The 23011-nt window shown below is 36.1% G+C and overlaps 1 protein-coding gene across 8 annotated transcripts in view; it reads left to right on the top strand.

Moving 5' to 3' along the window:
- The window catches only part of CCDC171 (coiled-coil domain containing 171), a 341254-nt gene that overhangs the window by 4298 nt on the left and 313945 nt on the right, over positions 1-23011 (top strand). For 7 of the 8 annotated variants that reach the window (XR_009495531.1, XM_003586376.6, XM_059889397.1 and 4 more), the window contains exons 2-4: positions 3266-3423; positions 15275-15410; positions 19365-19539. Coding sequence is in view for 7 of the 8 variants with exons in the window: in XM_003586376.6 (XP_003586424.2) it covers positions 3380-3423; positions 15275-15410; positions 19365-19539 (355 nt within the window). In the remaining variant the exon portion in view is untranslated. Of the gene's footprint in view, positions 1-3265; positions 3485-15274; positions 15411-19364; positions 19540-23011 lie in introns of those variants that run through there. The other variant, XM_024996079.2, reaches the window with a different exon arrangement.

Below are 23011 nucleotides of genomic sequence, written 5' to 3'. Positions count from 1 at the left end.
TCTAGTTCCTGATCAGGGATCCAACCCAGGCCCCCTGCATTGGGAACACGGAGTCTTAGCTACTGGACCACCAGGGTAGTCCCCCTTGTAGCTCGTTTTGAAATAGTAAGTTATGGTTTTAATCTGATTTGTGGACTTGTCTTTCTGTCATTCTTTCATTTTCAGGAGTCCATTCCGTTCCTTACTCTCTTTCTTCTCATATTTGTATGAAATTTGAACACTCTGCTTTTCTGTTGCTGATTTTTATGAAAGGTTAGTCTTCCTGAATTTTGAGCATGGTAAAGGAAAGCTTCTCAGAATTCACAAAACCCTGCCTTATTTTGTTGTGAGTGCTTGGTATTGAGATTTCCTGGCCTTGTTTCCTCCTACAGTTTGGTCTGAGCTATCTCTTTACTTTGTCTTTATTTCCCCTGATTCCATTTTCTACTGATTCTCATTAGTGTGGGCCCCTGTTCACGAAGGGCACCTTGGCAGGTCAGTAATGAAAGTCTGTGAGGAGACTGTCTTACCATGTGTCTGTTTCATGTGTCACTTTCAGCCCTTGCTCTCAGATTTTCCTGCCATGCTTTCCATTAACTATCTGTTGATCCTTTGGGGGTTCTTTCAGGGGGGTCTTGTTATTTCCCTTTGCTTTCTTCTGTATGGATACCTCCACCTCCATGTGGGTTTTGTGGTTGTTGCTGGTTTGCCCTTATTCATTTGTATTTTGTTCTGTTTGTTGTAAACATTGCCCATGACTTTCTCGTTTTTCTATGTTACCTTAGATAGGATTTTTACAAACTCTGCTATGTAAATTCATTAGGAAATTAACCTATGGAAAAACAAAGTGACATACACATGTAGGCAGGGTTGATGTCAGAATCCATTTTGTACTTTACATATTAACTCTTTCTCTTTTCTTTTTTCTTTTTAACTCTGCAAATGCATTTTCAAGCTTGTTATCTGTATTATTTTTCTATTGTGTAACAAGTTACCACAAACTTAGGGGCTTAAAACAGCCCTGATTTATTATTTCTCAGTTTCTATAGGTTGGGAATCTGGCACTGTGTAGGTGAGCCCTCTGTTCAGAGTTTCACTAAGTTGCAATCAAGGTGCTGCTGGCAGCGTTCTTATGTGGAACCTTGACTTGAAAGAATTTGCTATCCTGTTCATTCAAGTTGTTGGCAGAATGTTTTTTTTTTTTTGGCTATGCCATGCGGCTTGCAGAATCGGCTTGCAGAATCTTGGTTCCCTGACCAGGGGTCAAACCTGTGCTCCCTACAGTGAGAGCATAGGGTCCTGACCACTGGATCTCCAGGGAATTGCCCAGAATGTGTTTCCTGTTGGCATCTGTATGATCGAGGGATCTGGCTTTTTACTGCCTTTGGGGAGGGTGCCTGCAGTTCCCTGCCAACTGGCCTTCTACATTGGCAGTTCACAGTGTGACAGCGTGCTGGGGGTTATCTGTCACTTCATCAGCTAGGACAGAGTCGTATATAACATTAAGTAATCATGGGAGTGCAGCCTGTCACCTTCGCCATGTTCTCTTGGTTAGAAGCAAGTCTCAGGTTCTCCCCAGTAAAGGGGAGGGTATTATACTAGAGAGAAACACCATGGGACAGAGATCATGGGAAACCATCTACCTGTTATGCTGTCTGTATCAGTGATCTGGAAATCAGTGAAACTTGCGTCTGAGGTAGGGAAGACCCTTTCTCTCTAGACGACCATTCAAGTTTGAAGATGTTAGATACCAAAATAATGCACTGAAAAACGATGGTTCTCGTCAGTTTAGCTTTATTGAAACAATGATATTAAAGTTTGGTTAACTACCTTTCCCCACATTTCTCTGCCCAAGATCAAAACAAAGTCAAAAACACAGACATTATTAAGGCTCTAAGTATGTAAATTCTTTTCCTGTGAGGTAAATAGAGGTTCTGTTTGTGTCACGTAAGTTTGTACATGTGGTATGTGTGTATGTATTTAATTGTTTTCACAAAACAAAAAACATTATATATATATGTACTTTTGAGCCTTGGACATGACTCTTAAGTATAAAAGAGTCCCTTCCAAGTTCTAACTCTTTTACTTCATTCTGAAGGCAGATCTTTGGAGTTTGAACTTTGAGGGCACAGTGGTAAGATGAAAAGATTTTGAGACTCAGTATCAGAAGAGCTTGATTCTTCGGTGTCCTCTACTGAGTAGCTGACTGGCTATAGGCAAGTCATTTAAGCCTCTGTGAATCAGATGCATTTCTGTAATTGAAATGAGGATAATAAACCTCAGGTAAGATAATTATAGTTTACCTGTATCAACAGTGACCTTGTAGAATGAGCTTGGGCTTAGAGTTATATAGTTAGATAGTAACGAGTTGGAATTTTGATCCTGTAACTATGTGACTTTTGACAAATGACTTCTAACATCTGTCTTAGATTTCTCTTTTAAAAAATGGGATAATCTTTATATTGTCATGTTGTAAGGATCAGAGTTCCATAGCTCTGTGTATAAATACCAGGGACAGTGCTTACTGCACTAGGTGTTCAAGAAATTAATGATAGTGGTGTGTGTTTGTCTACCACTGTTCCCAAGCGTAGTATTTAGGAGGAATAAAATAAAATGGGATTTCCCCCCTCATCTTGGTAAGCATTCCATCTTCTTTGTCTAGGTCAAGCTATTCTGCATCAGCCGTGTGAATCAGTGTTTTGAAGATCCCCTAGTGTTTGGTTCTAGGAACCATTAGTCCTGTTCTTAGTCCTGTGTTTGGGTCTACATCTCAGTTGGCTTGTTTGAGTCCTTCTTTCAGTGATCTCTCTTAGGATTGTTTATTACGAGCAGGGACAGATCAGGTTAGATTTTGGTGGGGGGAGGTCTTCTAGCTATCCTTGGACACCTACAATTTTACTAAGTAATTCTTCTGTTTTTCCTTCATGATGGTGTATGTGCCTTGGCGGATCATTTATCATTCAAGTAATTATCATTCAATGCCCTGGCCTCTTGTATTAATTTTTTAGCCATATAATTTTTAAACATGTCCATTATAAAGCAAAGCAGAGAGAAATGAAACTATTTAAAAACTAAGGCCAGATTTTTGCCTTATCAGGTACTCGTAATGCTAACACACTGGGTTATTGGTACAAAATATCTTTTAAGTGTCCATCAATAGATAAATGGATAAAGAAAACATTATATATATACACACACATATATATACACTCATACATAAAAGAAAAATCACTCATCGTCTCAGGACTCACATAAGTAACTACTATTATATGGTTTACTTCAACAGACTTCAGTCCATGTAACCTGTAAGCCACAGACATCTTGGACAGTTTAAATCATCAGTAACGAAGTATATCATTAAGCAACAGTGGGATATTTTGAAAGAATTGGAAGACTTGTCATGAATTCAAACACTTCGAGTAATACCCCTGGTGATATCCAGAGGTAAGCCTTCAGTATCTTCTACGAGTTGAGGAATGCTTTTGGTTGCAAGGACCATGGAGAAGTAAGTGGTTGGGGTGGCTGATTGTAAGAATTCTCATGAGATGGTAAGGGAAATGGCAGTTTCATGGGACTGGAAGAGCAGGGGTGATGCCTGATAAAAATCAGACCTGGGTCTGGAGACTTTATGTGGCTCTTTGTGCTCCTTTCTTAACTCAATGTCTACTTTCTTTGGTCCCTAGAGACTTGCTTATTCTTTTCCACTTCTCTAAATCTTTTCTTCTGCGTATTCATTATTACTTGGCTTGCCATAATATGTGTTGCTCTGTTTTTCTCTTACTTCCTCATTGTCCCGACTGATTCATCCCCCTAGTTAAGCATTGTGTTAGTTTTAGCTCCTGTTGCTAACTGCTCCTTTACTTGGAGTTTACATTCTAAGAATTGCTGTTGCTCACCTTTTTTTGTACCATTCATATCTGCCTTTGAGTGAGGTGCCTGCCTTTGGTTTATTCATTTCTCAGGTGTATAATATAAAAACTCCTAAGTCTATAATATAAAATGGAGCCATTCTGGAGAGCGCAACTCAAAACCTGGTTTACAAAGAAATAAGTACAGAAATTGAAAATAGGTGTTTAGAAACTTTTATAAGCACATTAGAGAGTAAATTTCTGTTTGTTGAATCTGATAATAAATGCCTTAAGGTTGAATTTTATCTGTTTTTAAATTTTCTTTTTTAATTTTCCCTTTTAAATATATTTTAGAGAAGCAATGGGAGTAGGGTAGGGATAGTAATTGTTCACATTTAGAGAAGAAGTCATTTTGCACACCTTTTCAGCAGGAATGTGTGGGTGCGGCAAGTATGGTGGCTAACATGTACTTTGCTTTATAAATAGGATTTGCTATATAAACATTTTCCACCTGTCTCCAGGAGCTACCTTAAATTCTTTCTGGAGCAAGATAGAGAATAAATGAGTAAAATATTAACATTTTTCTTTGTTCAAATTTTATCTCAAGAATTCTTTGTTTTACCAAATGTTTCAAGGGTTAAGAGTGAAGTGTCATCAGTTAGTTCTCCACCACTTTAGTGAAGATGGTTCAGATACTGCTAAACAGGGTATCTTCAAGGTTCCTTCTCGATCTAATAGCTGATTTTATATAAGCACATAGATATGTATATTTTAATACATATTTTAATGCTGATAATGCATGTGTTTTTAGAATTATTTAAAAAAACAAGTGAATGAAACAATGAAACTGCTTATAAACTTACCACTTAAGAGTTAACACTGATAGTATTTTGGTTTATATCTGCACAGAATTTTTCTTTTCAACATACACATATATTTATAAATGCATATTTTAAAAATTAGAATAATATTTACAATATTTAGTATCTTGTTTTTCAATATTTGGGAGACCAGCTTGCCAAATTAATACACATGTATCATAATTTTTAATAAGTACATTCAGTTCAGTTCAGGTGCTCAGTCATGTCCTACTCTCTGCAACCCCATGAATCACAGCACACCAGGCCTCCTTGTCCATCACCAACTCCTGGAGTTCACTCAGACTCACGTCCATCAAGTCAGTGATGCCATCCAGCCATCTCATCCTCTGTCGTCCCCTTATCCTCCTGCCCCCAATTCCTCCCAGCATCTGAGTCTTTTCCAATGAGTCAGCTCTTTGCGTGAGGTGGCCAAAGTACTGGAGTTTCAGCTTCAGCACCATTCCTTCCAAAGAAATCCCAGGGCTGATCTCCTATAAGTACATTACTCTTCAGAATTCTAGAATTTGGACCAATGAAGTTATTTAAACTCTGCTATTTACCCCTGATCTACTTTCTGTTTCTGTAGATTTGCATTTTTTGAATAATTCATATAAATGGGATCATACAATATGAAATCATTTGTGTCTATCTTCTTTCATTAGGCATGTTCTTTGAATTTATCATGCTATAACATGTGTCAGTACTTTGTTTCTTCTCAATGATGAATATTCCATTTTATGGATATGTACATTCTGTTTAACCATCCATCAGTTGATGGACATTTGGATTGTTTCCACATTTTGCCTATTATAAATAATGCTGCTGTGAGCGCTTGTGTACAAGTCTTTGCATGGAAATACTATTTCATTTTCTCTTGGGTAGATTCTTAGGAACACTGTTACTTCCGTCATATAGTAAATTTATGTTAACATTTTTAAGAAACTGCTGAATTGCATTCTGAAGTGACTGAACCATACTACATTTCTACCAGCAGTGTATAAGGGTTTTAGTTTCTCCACATCCTCACCAGCACTTGTTATTTTCTGACTTTTTGGTTATAGCCAATCTAGTGAAAGTGGTATGTCACGGTGATTTTATTTTTATTTTCCTAAAGAGCGATGATGTTGAACATATTTGTACGTGCATTTTTTGGCCATTTGTGTATCTTCATTGGTGAAAAGCCTATTGAGATTGTTTGCCCAATTTAAAATTTTTACTTGTCTTTTTGTTACTGAGCTTTAATAGTTCTTTACATATTTTGGATACAAGTCTTTTATCAGGGACATACTTTGCTAATTTTTTTTTCCCATTTGTTGGCTTGAGTTCATTTTCTTAATAATGTCTTTTGAAGTGTAAGAGTTACTAATTTTTATAAAGTTCAATTCTTTTTCTTTATGGATTGTGCTTTTGGCTTCATATCTAAGAAATCTTTGTCCAACTTAAGGTCATGGCGATTTTTCTCCTGCGTTTTCTAGAATTTTTATAATTTTAGTTCTTACACTTAAGTCTGGGCTTCATTTTAAGTTACTTTAAAAAATATATATATATTTATTAATTTGGCTGTGTCAGGTTTTAGCTGCGGCGTGTGGGATCTTCACTGAGTCATGTGGAATGTTTTCCCTGCGGTGCGTGGACTCTCTGGACTACTGGGCTCAGTAGTCGTATGCAGGCTTAGTTGCTCAGTGGCAGATGGTATCTTTAGTTCCCTGACAAGGGACGGAATCTTTATCCCCTGCATTGCGGGGTGGATTCTTAACCGCTGGACTACCAGAGAAGTCCCTGAAATTACTTTTTAATGTATGGTGTGAGGTAAGAGTCTAAATTTATCATTTTGCCTGTGGATATCAGTTGTTTCAGTACCATTTGTCTCTCCCATCAGGAAGCTTCTATAAGCCTCTTATCCTTCTCCAACAGAGAGCAGATAGACTGAAAACCACAATCACAAAAAACTAACTAGCCTAATCACATGGACCACAGCCTTGTCTAACTCAATGAAACTATGAGCCATGCTGTGTAGGGCCACCTAAGATGGATGGGTCATGGTGGAGAGTTCTGACAAAATGTGGCCCACTGGAGAAGGGAATGGCAAACCCTTCTTTTCTCTTCCCCAAAAAAAGAAATGCAAAAAAGCAAAATGGCTATCTGAGGAGGCCTTACAAATAGCTATGAAAAGAGAAGTGAAAGCAAAGGAGAAAAGCAAAGATATACCCATTTGAATGCAGAGTTCCAAAGAGTAGCAAGGAGAGATAAGAAAGCCTTCTTCAGTGATCAGTGCAAAGAAATAGAGGAAAACAACAGAATGGAAAAGACTAGAGATCTCTTCAAGAAAATGAGAGATACCAAGGGAACATTTCATGCAAAGATGGGCTCAATAAAGGACAGAAATGATATGGACCTAACAGAAGCAGAAAATATTAGGAAGAGGTGGCAAGAATACACAGAAGAACTATACAAAAAAGATCTTCATAACCCAGATAATCACGATGGTGTGATCACTCACCTAGAGCCAGACATCCTGGAGTGTGAACTCAAATGGGCCTAAGGAAGCATCACTACGAACAAAGCTGTGGAGGTGATGGAATTCCAGTTGCGCTATTTCAAATCCTAAAAGCTGATGCTGTGAAAGTGCTGCACTCAATATGCCAGCAAATGTGGAAAACTCAGCAGTGGCTACAGGACTGGAAAAGGTCAGTTTTCATTCCAATCCCAAAGAAAGGCAATGCCAAAGAATGCTCAAAGTACTGCACAATTGTACTCATCTCACATGCTAGTAAAGTAATGCTCAAAATTCTCCAAGCCAGGCTTCAGCAATACATGAACCGTGAACTTCCAGATGTTCAAGCTGGTTTTAGAAAAGGAAGAGGAACCAGAGATCAAATTACCAACATTTGCTGGATCATGGAAAAAACAAGAGAGTTCCAGAAAAACATCTATTTCTGCTTTATTGACTATGCCAAAGCCTTTGACTGTGTGGATCACAATAAACTGTGGAAAATTCTGAAAGAGATGGGAATACCAGACCACCTGACCTGCCTGTTGAGAAACCTGTATGCAGGTCAGGAAGCAACAGTTAGAACTAGACATGCAACAACAGACTGGTTCCAAATAGGAAAAGGAGTACGTCAAGGCTGTATATTGTCACCCTGCTTATTTAACTTATATGCAGAGTACATCATGAGAAATGCTGGACTGGATGAAGCACAAGCTGGAATCAAGATTGCTGGGAGAAATATCAATAACCTCAGATATGCAGATGATACCACCCTTATGGAAGAAAGCAAAGAAGAACTAAAAAGCCTCTTGATGAAAGTGAAAGAGGAGAGTGAAAAAGTTGGCTTAAAGCTCAACATTCAGAAAACGAAGATCATGGCATCTGGTCCCATCACTTCATGGCAAATAGATGGGGAAGTAGTGGAAATAGTGCCAGACTTTATTTTTCTGGGCTCCAAAATCACTGCAGATGGGTGATTGCAGCCATGAAATTAAAAGATGCTTACTCCTTGGAAAAAAAGTTATGATCAACCTAGACGGCATATTAAAAAGCAGAGACATTACTTTGCCAAAAAGGTCCGTCTAGTCAAGCCTATAGGTTTTTCCAGTGGTCATGTATGGATGTGAGAATTGGACTATAAAGAAAGCTGAGCACCAAAGAATTGATGCCTTTGAACTGTAGTGTTGGAGAATACTCTTGAGAGTCCCTTGGACTGCAAGTAGATCCAATCAGTTCATCCTAAAGAAAATCAGTCCTGAATATTCATTGGAAGAACTGATGCTGAAGCTGAAACTCCAATACTTTGGCCACCTGATGTGAAGAGCTGACTCATTTGAAAAGACCCAGCTGCTGGGAAAGATTGAAGGCGGGAGGAGAAGGGGATGACAGAGAATGAGATGGTTGGATGGCATCACCTACTCAATGGACATGAGTTTGAGTAAATTCCGGGAGTTGGTGATGGACAGGGAAGGCTGGTGTGCTGCAGTCCATGGGGTCGCAGAGTCGGACATTACTGAGAGACTGAACTGAACTGAACTGAAGTACCATCTGTTGATAAGATTCTCTTTTCCCCATTGAATTGCCTTGGCAGCTTTGTTGAAAATTGATTGACTACATGTAAATATATGAGTTTATTTTATAGTCTCAATTCTGGTATACTGATCTACCTGTCTGTTCTTCAATCAATTCTACACTGTTTTGATTACTGTAGTTTTATGGTTTTTTGATTTAGAAGGTGCAAGTCCTCCCATTTGTTTTTGCTAAAGATTATTTTGATTTTCTGAGTCCTTTGCTTTTCCATATAAATTTTTGGGTCAGCTTGTCAATTTCTTTCTTTTTGTTTTTTTAAGTGTAAAGAAGATTCCATGTTCATTTGGTTTTGGCTTAGTAAGTCTGAAAACCTAATGCTTACAGAATAATCACAATAGTTAAAATAGTTGTTATATTTAAGAAAGCAATTGTAAATGGCTCCCACAGAGATCATCTCATAGGCTTGTGTACACATTGTGCTTCACACCATCAGGCTTACTCTGTATGGGCCTTGTTCTGAAAGCTGTGGTGCTATATTTTTAAAGACAAATTATCCATGTATTAGAATGATAACACAGTTTTTAAAATGTATAGATAAAAGGTTTCATAAAAAATATGGAGTTTTTGCTCAGAAAACCATTTTTATATATTTTTATTTTTTGAATTAATTTTTTACTAGAGTATAGTTGTGGGGCTTCCCATGTGGCACTAGTGGTAAAGAACATGCCTGCCAATGCAGGAGACATAAAAGAGATACAGGTTCAATCCCTGGGTTGGGAAGATCCTCTGGAAAAGGAAATGGCTGCCCACTCCAGTATTCTTGCCTGGAGAATCCCATAGACAAAGGAACCTGGTGGGCTACAGTCCATAGCGTTGAAAAGAGTCGGACATGACTGAAGCGACTTGACATGCACTCAGAGTATAGTTGCTTGCAGCTTGTCAGTTTCTACAAAAAATAAAAGCTGCTGGGATTTTGGTAGGGAATATGTTGAATCCATATTCAGTTTGGAGAAAGTGACCACCTTAAAGTACTCGTCTTCAAATATATGAATGTAATGTGGAAAGACTTCATTTATTTAGGTCTTCCATTTATTTCAGCAATAATTTGTACTTTTCACTGTAGAAGTCTTACACATCTTTTGTTAAATTTAATCCTAAATCTATTTTTTGATGCTAGTGTAAGTGGAATTATGTTTTAAATTTCTTTTTGGATTATTTATTGCTAGTGTTTAGAAATGTGATTGGTTTTTGTCTATTAATATTATATTCTGTGACCTTGCTGAAATTGTTCTTTGTTCTAGTCTTTTTGCTTCTTAATGAATTTCTTAGGATAATCTTGAAGGATCATGCCTGTGTAATTACATACAGTTTTACCTCTTCCCTTTCAGTATTTGTGCCTTGTTTTTTTTTTCTTTTTCTTTCCTGGTTGCATTGTCTATAAGCTCCAACATGTCTTGAATAAAAATACTAGACATCTTAGTTTTGTTCCCAGACTTAGGAGAAACTTTCAGTTTTTAAACTTTTACCATTAAATTTGATGCTACTTTTTGGCAGTTTTTCATTCAGGCCCTTTCACAGATTGATAAAATTTCCTGGTATTCCCAATTTGTTGAGTTTTTTTTTTTTTTTTTATCATAAATGGGTGCTGGGTTTTGTACATCTATTGAGATATATAGTTTTTGTCTTTTGTTTTAGTAAAATGGTATTTTACATCAATTGAGTTTCAGACATTATATGAATTTTCTACTTTGGGGATATATGCCAGTTAGTCATGTTGTAATTTTTTTATGATGTTGCTGGATTTGGTTTGCTGATGTTTTGTTGAGGATTTTTTGTATTTCTCTTCATGAAAGATATTGGTCTATTACCCTTTCTCTCTCATGATGTCTGTCTCAGACTCAGAATGATTTTGAGAAACGTTTAGCCCACTTCTAGTGTGAGGATTGGTGTTATTTCTTTTTTAAAGTTTGGTAGGGTTTACTCGTGAAGCAATCTAGACTTGGCTTATGGTTAGATTTGAAATATATTAATTTAATGCTAAAAGTCTGTTCTGATTTACATTTCTTTTTGAGTTAGTTTTAGTAATTACTATCTTTTTAGGAATTTGTCCATTTGATTTAAATTGTCTAGTTTGTTATCATAAAGTTGTTCATGTTACTCATTATAATCCTTCTAGGTTGGTAGTGCCATTCACTCTTTCATTCGTTTTAATACTTTGAGTTTCTTCTCTTTTTTTCTTTGTCTAGCTAACTAAAAGTTTATTAAGTTTATTGACCTTTTTAAAGAGCCAAATTTTGGTTTCATTGATTCTTTATTATTTTAGTCTTATATTAAAAAACTAAAATTCCATTTTTGTTTTTCTTGTTCAGTCGCTAAGTCATGTCCAGCTCTTTGTAACCCCGTGGACTGCAGCATGCCAGGCTCCTCTGTCCTCTGCTCTCTCCCAGAGTTTGGTCAAATTCATGTGTATTGAGTTGGTGATGCTATCTAACCATCTTATCCTCTGCTGCCCGCTTCTACATTTGCCTTCAATCTTCCCAGCATCAGGGTCTTTTCAGATGAGTCAGCTCTTTGCATCAGGTGGCCAAAGGATTGGAGTTTCAGCTTCAACATCAGTCCTTCCAATGAACACCCAGGACTGATCTCCTTTAGGATGGACTGGTTGGATCTCTTTGCAGTCCAAGGGACTCTCAAGAGTCTTCTCCAACACCGCAGTTCAAAAGCATCAATTCTTTGGCGCTCAGCTTTCTTCACAGTCCAACTCTCACATCCATACATGACCGCTGGAAAAACCATAGCCTTGACTAGATGGACCTTTGCTATGAAATGATGGGACCAGATGCTATGATCTTCGTTTTTTGAATGTTGAGTTTTAAGCCAGCTTTTTCATTCTACTCTTTTACCTTCATCAAGAGGCTCTTTAGTTCCTCTTCACTTTCTGCCGTTAGAGTGGTGTCACTTGCATATCTGAGGTTGTTAGTATTTCTCTCATCAATCTTGATTCCAGCTTGAGTCATCTAGCCTGGCGTTTCACGTGATGTACTCTGCATTTAAGTTAAATAAGCAGGATGACAATATACAGCCTTGATGTAATCCTTTCCCAAGTTTGAACCAGTCTGTTGTTTCATGTCCAGTTCTGACTGTTGCTTCTTGTTCTGCATACAGGTTTCTCAGGAGGCAAGTAAAACAGTCTGGTATTTTCATCTCTTTAAGAATTTTCCATTTTTTTGTGGTTCGTACAGTCAAAGGCTTTAGTGTAGTCAGTGAAGCAAAAGTAGATATTTTTTGGAATTCATTTGCTTTTTCTATGATCTGGTGGATGTTGGCAATTTGATTTCTAGTTCTTCTGCCTTTTGTTGTCCACAGTGGTAGATATAATGGTCATCTGAATTAAATTCACTCATTCCTGTCCATTTCAGTTCATGGATTCCTAAGAGGTCAATGTTCACTCTTGCCATCTCCTGTTTGATCATGTCTAACTTACCTTTATTCAAGGACCTAACCCTCCAGGTGCCTATGCAATATTGTTCTTTACAGCAACGGACTTTACTTTTACCACCAGACACACAACTGAACCTTATTTCTGCTTTGGCCCAGCTATTTCATTTTCTCTGGAGCTGTTAGTAATTGTCCTCTGTTCTTTCCCAGTAATATAATGTACACCTTCTGACCTGGGTGGCTCATCTTCTAGTGACATATTTTTTTACCTTTTTATACTTTTCATGCAGTTCTCGTGGCAAGAATACTTAAGTGGGTTGCCATTTCCTCCTCTAGTGGACCACGTTTTTTCCGAACTCTTCATTATGACCAATCTGTTTTTGGTAGACCTGCATGGCATGGCTCATGGCTTCATTGAGTTATACAAGCTCCTTCGCCTTGACAAGGCTGTGATCTGTGATACTTCTGTGATAGATCTGTGATCTGTGATTAAAATTGCATATGAACATTGTTAAAAGATTAATTGTTCTATAAGGCTTTCTTACTGCTGTTAGAAAAAATAGCAGTACTTACTACCTTGAGACAAATAACTTTCTTTATCCCTATAAATAATCATTTTCAACTTTCTGAGATGCTTTTTTAAAATCCATATTTCTTCAATAAAAATTTTATATTGCTATTTGATTTTTCAGGTTTAGCCATTATCTACTGACTTTCTGCTATAGAAGTTCATAATTTAGTTTTCACGTTTGCCTCTCTTTTTTATTCTCGCTTCATTTAGTGATATATAATCTTGGCTAGATTAGTTATTCAATGTTTATTATTTAATTATGAAAATTTTCCAGTTGAGCCATGTAGTAGTGTTTTGTGGCAATTTTTCTCTCTTATACATCTTGTTTTCCTTGAATTTAGTAGTTTTCTCATTTATTGTTTATTTGACTTAATTGCCACATATTTATGAATTCAACTTCATTCTTCTGCCAAGTTTTAGAAATCTCTCAATATATTATTCACGTAGTTGATATATTCTGTTATTTTCTGTTTTCGTGTTCTTAAAGAAATCACTCCTGGAGGTGCTGGCCAGTTCAGTTGGGACATTATCCCACAGCTCTCACTGGGCACCTCCTTCCATTCTTCTGTCTTCTTGCTCAGTTGCTAAGTCGTGTCCAACTCTTTGTTACCCCATTAACTGCAGCACGCCAGGCTTCCCTGTCCTTCACAATCTCCCAGAGTTTGCTCAGATTCATGTCCATTGAACCAGTGGTGCTATCCAACCATCTTATCCTCTGCTGCTCCCTTCTCCTTTTGCCCTCAATCTTTCCCAGCATTAGGGTCTTTTCCAGTGAGTTGCCTCTTCGCATTGGGTGGCTAAAGTATTGGAGCTTCAGCTTTAGCATCAGTCCTTCCAGTGAGTATTCAGGGTTGATTTCCTTTAGGATTGACTGGTTTGATGTCCTTGCCGTCCAAGGGACTCTCAAGAGTCCTGTCTTAGACATCCCTTTGCTGTTTTCTTGTCTTGAATACCCTACTGCTGGAATTCCATGTCTTTTTTTCAGTGTGGGTTTTATTTTGGTGAAGAAGGTCTCCAGTATCCCCTTGAGAAAATTCATTGTAGGTAAATGGTTTGATGTCTTACAGAACTGCAATAGTCTTTCTCATACTCTTGGCTTTGAACGGTACTTATTGAGCGTAAGATTCTGAAGTGGCAATTATTTTTGCTTGGGATTTTTTCAGGCATCTTGGATGTTTTTCTTTCATTTAGTTCGTTTTTCATTTCTTACCTTGTGTTTTGATTTCCAAGAGCTCTCTTTTTTTGTTCGATGAATATTTCATTTAAAATTGCATCTAGTTTTTGTTTTATGGGTTTTTTATCTCTTCCTATTTTTTCTGAGCATTTTAATGTTAGGGGTTTTCCCTTTCTCTCTGTTTAAAGTTATATTTCCCTGGAATAATCTTTGACTTCTTCCCTGCCCCTTGTGGTCTCTGTCTTTCTTGTTAAATGCTGCTTAGTTTCTGGTGATCCTTGGCTGTCTGTTCATATTTAGAAGCAAAGGCCTAAAAAGATGATAGGAAGCTCTGTGTGCGAGGTATTCTCTGTCAGCTGATCTGATTAAGCTGTTTGGCTGGAAAACTTCTAGCATTATCCTCTTTAGGTCTTTTTTGCCTGCTGGTTAGATTCTCCAGGGAAGATCCTTCAGTCACTGTTTTGGTTGCCAGTGTTCTGGTAGACAATAAATATTAGAAGATTAAGGATGTTAATTTATTATATATCTTTTTACTTGAATGTCTTGTTTTTGGTGTGGAACACTTACCACATTTGTATCTGATATCCCGAGATGTTCTGTTTTATCCTCTCCAGGGACTAAACCCCTAGTGTTCTGCCAGAGTGGGGAAGAAATCAATACCCAGTGTGTGGTGTATAGGGTAGAGGATCTGAGGAGCTCATTATTTCTTTGGCAGACTTTCAACCAATTCTTCTGTTTTCTGCTCTAGTTTTACCCCCATTTTAAAGGATGTTGCCAATGAAGTGAGCTTTTTGGTGACTTTGGTGTAAATCCAGTTGTCTTCTTTGGCTTTGAATTCAGGTTGCTTATGTCAATCAGTCACCACTTAATCCACCTGCATTCCAACTTCCAATATTTTATAGCTACTATCTCATCTCCTATTTTCATTCTCCTTTTGAGTTTATATCTCTAAATTCTCTTTGCTGTTATTTTGGTTAAAATTTTAATTTTGGGAAAAGAGAGTGCTTTAGTCTTTCATTTTAAAGCATGAATCTGTATTCTTTTATACTTTTTGTAGTATGTGTTTTATTTGCATAATTTAAACATGTTATTTAAAAGAGTAGTAAGGAAAGAACTCAGTCGTCTCCAAAACTTGTCAGCTTGTGGTAGGATGAGATAACCTTGAATAACCTATCTTGAACAGTGTGGTGGTTTCCCAGTGGACAGTGATTTGTTTATATACTGCTTTGCATTTCTGTCTTAGCTTTTGCAGTCAGTCTTTTACTGGAACATTTCTTTCGGGCAAGGACCATAGCATGTCCCCTGTTTTTTGAGAAGTAAATTATCAGATATACCAGAAGTGCCTGAAATTTACTTAATAAGAATTATATTTTCTTTTGATAGGTTGAAGAATGCCTCATCTGATATAAAACAAATAGTTAAAAGTGAAACAGACTTGGATATTACTGCTGATCTCAGAAAGAAACTCCATCGGGCTAAGAAAGAAAAATTAGAAATAACAACTAAGCACAATGCAGAGGTAGAATTTATTTTCTTCTTATATAATGTTAAATGTAGGGTTTGATTATTTTAGATTCATTTCACATATTAGAAACTCCTTGTTTCAACATTTATCACTATAACATTCTCGTGCTTAAAAAGGAAATTAATATAACGTGATTTTTTTAAATATAATGGAATTGTTTGAGTGTTAAAGTAGAAATTTAATGAACTTTTGTATTTATTTGTATGTTGTCTTAATTTTATTTTAATTAACAATCAACACATTTGATCAAAAGTGTTAATTGATGTATATGTTTGGTGACTAAGGGATATTTATAAATCAGACGTTTTAGAAATCTTAATGTAGGTTCCTTATGGTCTCAGTCACGGAACAGCCTCTTAAATTTGAGTATGGACCTTTTAATCATAGTGTAATTCATGAATTATCGTAGTTTCTTTTTTAATTATATCATTATATCTTTTATTAGCATGTGTGTATATAAATATATGTATTTCACATGTATATGCATATATTCCAAAGACAGTAGTTACTTTTTACTCTAGGATAATTCATGAATTATATGTGTATGTCTCTTCTGTCTGTTGTCTTTTTTCTCTGTTTTCTTCTTTTTCTCTATTTAAATCTTACTCATTCTTAAAGCTCAGCTTAGGTAGCCTGATGTAGTGAAAAAAAATCGAATTACAGAGACCTGGACTCATTCTTGGTCCTTTCATTTACAAGGTATGTGGCCTTCAGCAAGTTATTTATCTTGTACATCATTGGTTTCTCCTTGTGAACACTGGTCCTAAGGGTTGTTGAGATAATTAGGTGAAATAGAACTTGTGAAGTGCCTGTGAACAGTAATACTGGTTGTAATTTATTGACAGTCAAATGTAAACTGTGTATTTTCCTTCTGTTTTTGTTAAATTCCAACACTGTTCTGTTGGGACACCTTTTAAAGCCTTTTAAAGGTGAAAATAATTACTCTTTTCTCTGCTCTTCCATAATATGTTGTTACAGATATTTTAGAGCTAGAACATTTATTTCACACTTACCTAATCTTCTTTAGTCCTTAAGCTTCCTGAGAGCTGAATGCAGTGACCATGCTTTTTTTGTGTACCTCCTGAGTTGCTTATTGGCACATAGTAGGTCCTCAGTAATTGTGTGTTGAATAAATATTTTTTTTCAGCTTATCTAAGGAATGATGGTTTATGATTAAAATGACAAGTGATCAGTATGTAACTGTTTTATTTGTATTTTTAATGGCAGTTGAGATAATTTTAAATAATTGAAGTAATAATTGCTTTTATTTATGTTGTATTATTACATACTGAATATCAAGTTGTATTTGTTAAATGGGTGCTAATTATTCATAATCTCTAAAACATATTTTTTAAAACCAAACATACATTTTACTTGAGACTATTAGTATTGTGATAATCATTCATCCATTAAATATGTTCTTTCACATACATTTATAGTTATCACATTTCTCTTAGCAGAACATACATTTACTGCCTTTCATATGATCAAAATATTTTGAATTATGTGTTCACATTAAAGAGATAGGAAATTATCTTATGGAAGAAAGGGAACTTTCTCAAAATAGGTAGTTATGATTGGTTCAGCTCCAATTACTATACATTCTTATTGTTTCAATTATTTGTTTAGATGATTTTTAGATGTTTAGATGATTTTACATATATATTTTACATATATATTAATTTAATATTTAATATTTTTTTAGCCATATGATTTCTAAATATGTCCATTATAAAGCAAGGCAGCATCTAAAAACTAAGGCCAGATATTTGCCTTATCAGGTGCTCCTAACACTAATACTAATACACTGGGTGATTGGCATAAAATATCTTTAAGTGTCCATCAATAGCTGAATGGATAAAGAAAATGTTTGTATATACACACACACAATACATATGTTTAATGGAATATTACTCAGCCATAAAGAGAGTGCCTCTTGCCATTTGTGACAATATAGATGGACCTTGGGGGCATTATGGTGAGTGAAATAAGTCAGACAGAGAAAGGCAAATACTGAATGATATCATTTATGCGTGCATGCTAGGTCGCTTCAGTCGTGTCTGACTCTTTGTAACCCTATGGACTGTATCCTGCCAAGCTCCTCTGTCCATGAGATTCTCTAGGCAAGAATACTGGAGTGGGTTGCCGTTTCCTCCTCCAGGGGATCTTCCCAACCGGAGGATTGAACCTGCATCTCCTGAGTCTCCTGCATCGGCAGGCATATTCTTTACCACTAGAGCCACCTGGGAAGCTCAATATCATTTATAGGTAGAATTTAAAAATTAAAAAAAAAACCCCAAGCTCACAGAACAGAGAACCCATCTCGAAACTATTTCTGGTATTAAGAGTAATACTACTTGATGTCCAAATGGAATTGATTACACAAGTACCAGCAGAGGTAAAGAGACAAATGGGGGATGTTAAGGTGACCCAGAGGGTAGTAACATTAGGAAGCCACTTCTACTCCTAAGGTTGAAAAAATTAGGGCCATGGATGGAGGGCCTATCCAGAAGTATTTGCAAGCACAAGGAAGAGATGCTACTCAGGGTAGACTGAGAGAGGGACAAATACCCTGGCTTCTCCTTTCCTGTCCTCAGGTACAGCACAGTGCCTCTTATTGACTCAGACTCTTGAGAAGCCATGGTCAGGTCATCATGGCATGTGTAGTTCCTGGAATACAGAGCAGTGTGGAGAAGGATAGGGGGTGGAGTGGGTCTGAGCGCAAACAGGTAAATGACTGGCATAACTGGGAATGCCCAGATGTTAACAGCTTTATTCCTGAGGGATGGAGTGATTCTGAAATTAATGGAGTTACCTTGAATGTGTAATTAAGGTTTTATTTTTTCATTAACTTACTATATTAAAAGATAATTATAGATTCTTATTTTGTGAGTGTAAGTGTGAAGTTGTTATTTTTATAACATTTTTTAAATGAAAATTATTTTTTATATGCTAGAAAGAGTGTAACTCCTTCTGTGTTCTACATATTAACAGCTACACAGCTACTTAACGGTAATTTCTGATGTTGCCCTTTAGAAATTCTTTTTATCTTTTCTTCTTTCTTAGTAATTGAACCATTATTTCTAGCCTGATGTAGTAGCTCTGTGGTTTCCTTTATAATAGTGTTCTCTCTCATCCGCCATCTCTTTCTCTCCCTCCAGCAATAAGTAATTTTGATTTTCTTTGAACTATCATAATATTTTTACCTCTTTTGTAAAACTAATCCCTTATGCTTTTCTATAGTATTTCATTACTTGTGATCAAGAGCTCTATAATGTTTGTTTTTATACTTTCACTGTACTTGAGATATAGCAAGTATTTATTATCATTTAATGAATCTTTGTTTAGATCACAGAATTTAAGAGTGGGAAGGGACTTTATAAATCATCTGGTTCAAACTCTTGCAAATAGTAGATAAATTAGATATTTGTTTATTAAAACACCTGCAGAATTGGTACTTTTATTACTTTATGCTCTATCAGTAATATCATAATCAAGAGAAATAATATAGATGATATTTATCAATATTTATCGAGTAAATATTTATAAAATATTTAGCTTCTTGGTTTCAATTATGGATTAGAAAGGAAGGAGAGAATGAATTTTTAAATGCTTACTATATGTCATGCCTTTTTTACATATGACTATTTCTGATTAAAACCTTTTAACTTCTCTTTATTTTGGATAAGAAGTTCATATAAGAATTTTTTTCATTTTAATTTTTGTTCTTTAGTGGATTCTCTAGAATAAGAAAATTAATCAGTGTTATTTGATAGTCAGGTTAGTGCTTCTTTTCCAGTCTTTTAGGAAGTAACAATGTATAAATTCTTGTCTTATAAATATTACAGAAACAAATTTCTGTGTTAATTTAAGTGTTTGAGTACATGGTCTCATAATCTTGGAGACATGTTTTAACATTGGTTCATGATACCAGAAATCTGCTTTTAGCTGGCAAGCTATGAGAGCCAGATTGCCAAGCTGCGATCCGAGGTTGAAAAAGGAGAGGCATTGCGACAAAGTCTGGAGTATGACCTGGCTGTTGCTAGAAAGGAAGCTGGACTCGGAAGACGGGCTGCTGAAGAAAGGCTAGCTGAGGCACACAGGATACAAGAAAAACTCTGTGGTAAACTACTTCTGTTTCTTTCCATGTTTAGGGTTGTAATGTCATTGTATATCATTGCTCCCTGTTGTGTATGGATTTCATATAAGAGCAGAGGTATGACTGGCTTTGGATAGACAGACTTTGCTGTTGTGTGTATGCTTTCTGGCAATTATGTGAACATTCATTTACTCGACATTAATGTTTTTGTATATTTATAGAAAGAGGTTCAAAATTCTGTTACTCGCTTTGTAGAGCACTTGTTCCATGAATAATCAGTAGAATCAAATAGAGATTTAAAAAAGAATTATGGGCTTCCTGTCCCATATAATCTGAAACAGAATCTCTAGTCTCAGAGAATCTATATGTTCAAGAAGCATTGCAGCTGATTTGTTGATTAGCCAGGTATAGGAACCACAGAGTATAATATATGTAAAGAAATGTGCCTAGCTATGTGTATGACTTATAACCAGCACCTGGGTCATGGAATGGAAAATTATCAAAGTCTTCTACATAGATGACTGCTATCCTGATTTTTAATAGCAGGACATTAATTTATTTTGCCTCCTTTTTGTACTTTATAGGAAAGGAATCATAGAGTATGTACTCTTTTGTGTCTGGCTGCTTTCCCTCGACACTGTGTTCATGAGTTCATCCTATTGTCATATGAACTTAATATTGATGTTTAATACTATATAGTGAGAACATACCACACTTATATTCATCCATTTTTGTTGACAGTGGTAGTGGGTAGTGTTTAGTTTTTGGTTATTAAGAATAGTGTTTCCCTGAACATTCTTATACTCAGTTAATTTTAATGAAGAGAACACTGAACATGAATTCGTAAGATTTAGATTTAGGTCCTGATCCTGCCACATACTGATACTTGAAACTAAACTGTTTTAAAAATGAAATGAGAAAACAAAAGTGCTTTGTTAATTGCATGGACTCAACAAATGTCAAAGTTATAGTATTATAAAGCTTACTATCCTTAGTCTTGGTCTGGCCATTGGTCAAAGATAATTTTGATTACCTTTGACATTTAATCACTACACTACTGTCTGACAGTTAGGATTATAAGACTTGAAAGGCACCAGATATACAAGTTAATGACTTCTATTTAATTATGAAGAAATTGAAGTCCAGGAAAGATGGAAAGTTACTTGCCCAAAGTCAGGTGATTTCAACAGACATTTCGCAGAGGAAGATAGAATTCCAGTAGTCACATGAAAAATGCTTCCCCTCACTTGTCATCAGGGAAATGCATATTAAAATCACACTGACTGTCACTGCATAGACATCAGATGGCTTCAGAAATGACTGTCACTACCAAATATGTTCAGATACAGAGCAACTGGAACTCTTTCTTATATTTGGTTAGTGAGAAAGTGAAATGGTACAACTACTTTAGAAAAAAACTTGGCAATTTCTTTTAAAATAAGTATATTATTTTCTCCAATGACCCAGAAGTTTCACTCTTTGGTATTTTCTCTGAGAAACATTTGTCCACAAAAGACTTGTATAAGAATTTCATAGCAGCTCTATTTATGACAGCCCCAAATTGGAGAAAAACCTTAAATGTCCATTAACAAAAGAAGAAAACATTTTTGTATATTCATTGGATAAAATACTGCTCAGCAATAAAAATGAACTAACTCTTGATACATTCAATAACATGAATGAACCTCAAGAATATTATGCTGAGTGAAATTTTACACAGAAGATGACTTCTTGTATGATTCCATTATATAAAATTCTAGGACAGAAAAAACTATTTGTTGTTGAAAAAAATCAGAACAATGGTTACCTTTAGGATGGGTTGGTGGGGGGGACTGACTCGAAAAAGGTAGGGGGAAATTTTCAGATTGAAGGAAATGTTCTTTATTTTGATAAGGGTTTGGGCTACATTAGTGTATGCACTTATCAAATCTCTTTGAATGGTACACTTAAGATTAATCAATTTCACTATATGTAAATTTTACCTGCAAAATAATTGAATTATATATTTTAATTCTAATTATTGATATGAATGCTCAGTTATTCAGGATTGAAATTTACTTTTATTTGCACCTTGTTTTGAAATGTATAAGAACTATGATGGTTTGATGGATGGAGAAAATGAATGCATGCATGGATAGATGTATGGATGAATGTGTAAAGAATATATATATGGCAAAATGTTAAGCATAGAATCTAGTCTGAAGTTCATAGGTGTTCATTGTACAATACTCTGTTACTCTAAACCTTATTTTTCAAAATTTTTGTGATAAAATATTAAGGGTAGAGTAGGAAAAAACCTAATGAATTTATGGGATTTTAAAAGAGATAAACTCATAATGATTGAGAGAGGAGACAAGACAAGAGAGAAAATATTGGAAGTTGAAAAACAAGTGGACGAAGGATAACTGACTTAGTAGACTTAAGATGTCAGAATCCTAAGCCCCAGTAAAATAAAGGAGGTTATTTAATAGCTGTTTGCTCTAGAACCACATATGTTCTTAGATGCCCTTCCCAAGAGCCTGCTGTTCTGGGATTGCTCCCACTTCCTAGTGTAGATTGGGGGCTTAATATCTGGAGAAGATAAAATACAGGGTTTCCAGACTGGCAAAACCAGGAAGATAACATACTACTACTGAATACTGAGGGTCTATTGCTTCTAGATTCTCTTTTCTATTGACTTTCCCAAAAGTGAGCCTTGAGATTACTACACTCCGTGTGGGAACTTGGAAGACCCTTCCATGGGTCATCTGACCAAGCTAAGAGAAAAACCTAATGATAGTGAGGTAGGGAGTTTCCTTCCCACATTTATCAGACCACGGTTATCAGCTTCTGTCCTCAAGCTCAGAATCTGGGCAATAGTTATGTGAGTATATAAAAGATGTGCCACCCTTATAGTTATGCTTAATTGGGAACAGATAACCAAGAATTAGCAGATACTTGGGGAAATCCTCTAAAACGGAGTGAAAAGCATTAATCTGGAAGAATCAAAAACTCTGCCAGGAGCAGATTTAACAAATAAGCATTATTAATACCCTCACAGCTGAAAAAGAATATGGTCTGTCCAAGGTATAAGAACTGGGGGATATAAAGAAAATAAAAGCCTCTTAGAAATTAAAAATATGAAGTCAGAAATGAAAAATGGCAACAAAAGCACTGGAAGATGAAGGTGGGAAAAATTTCCCCAAATTAGAGACAAAGGTAGAAAGATGAAAGAGAAAAGGCAAGAAACTTTGAGGACCAGTCTAAATAGTGGATGATCTTGAAAGAGATAAGAGAGAAAGCAGAAAGGGATAAATGATCAATGAAATTACTTAAAAAGAAAACACCTCAGAACTGAAAGATATGAATTACCAGATTGAAAGGGCCCACTGAATATTTACCACAGTGGAAGAAAATAGACCCACGTGAAGTCATGCTGCTACTGCTACTGCTAAGTCGCGTCAGTCGTGTCCGACTCTGTGTGACCCCATAGACGGCAGCCCACCAGGCTCCTCTG

The sequence above is a fragment of the Bos taurus genome, chromosome 8 (genome assembly GCF_002263795.3).
Source record: "Bos taurus isolate L1 Dominette 01449 registration number 42190680 breed Hereford chromosome 8, ARS-UCD2.0, whole genome shotgun sequence".
Taxonomy (NCBI): domain Eukaryota; kingdom Metazoa; phylum Chordata; class Mammalia; order Artiodactyla; family Bovidae; genus Bos; species Bos taurus.
Note: the sequence above shows the minus strand (reverse complement) of the source record. Positions and strands in the feature narration are given on the sequence as shown.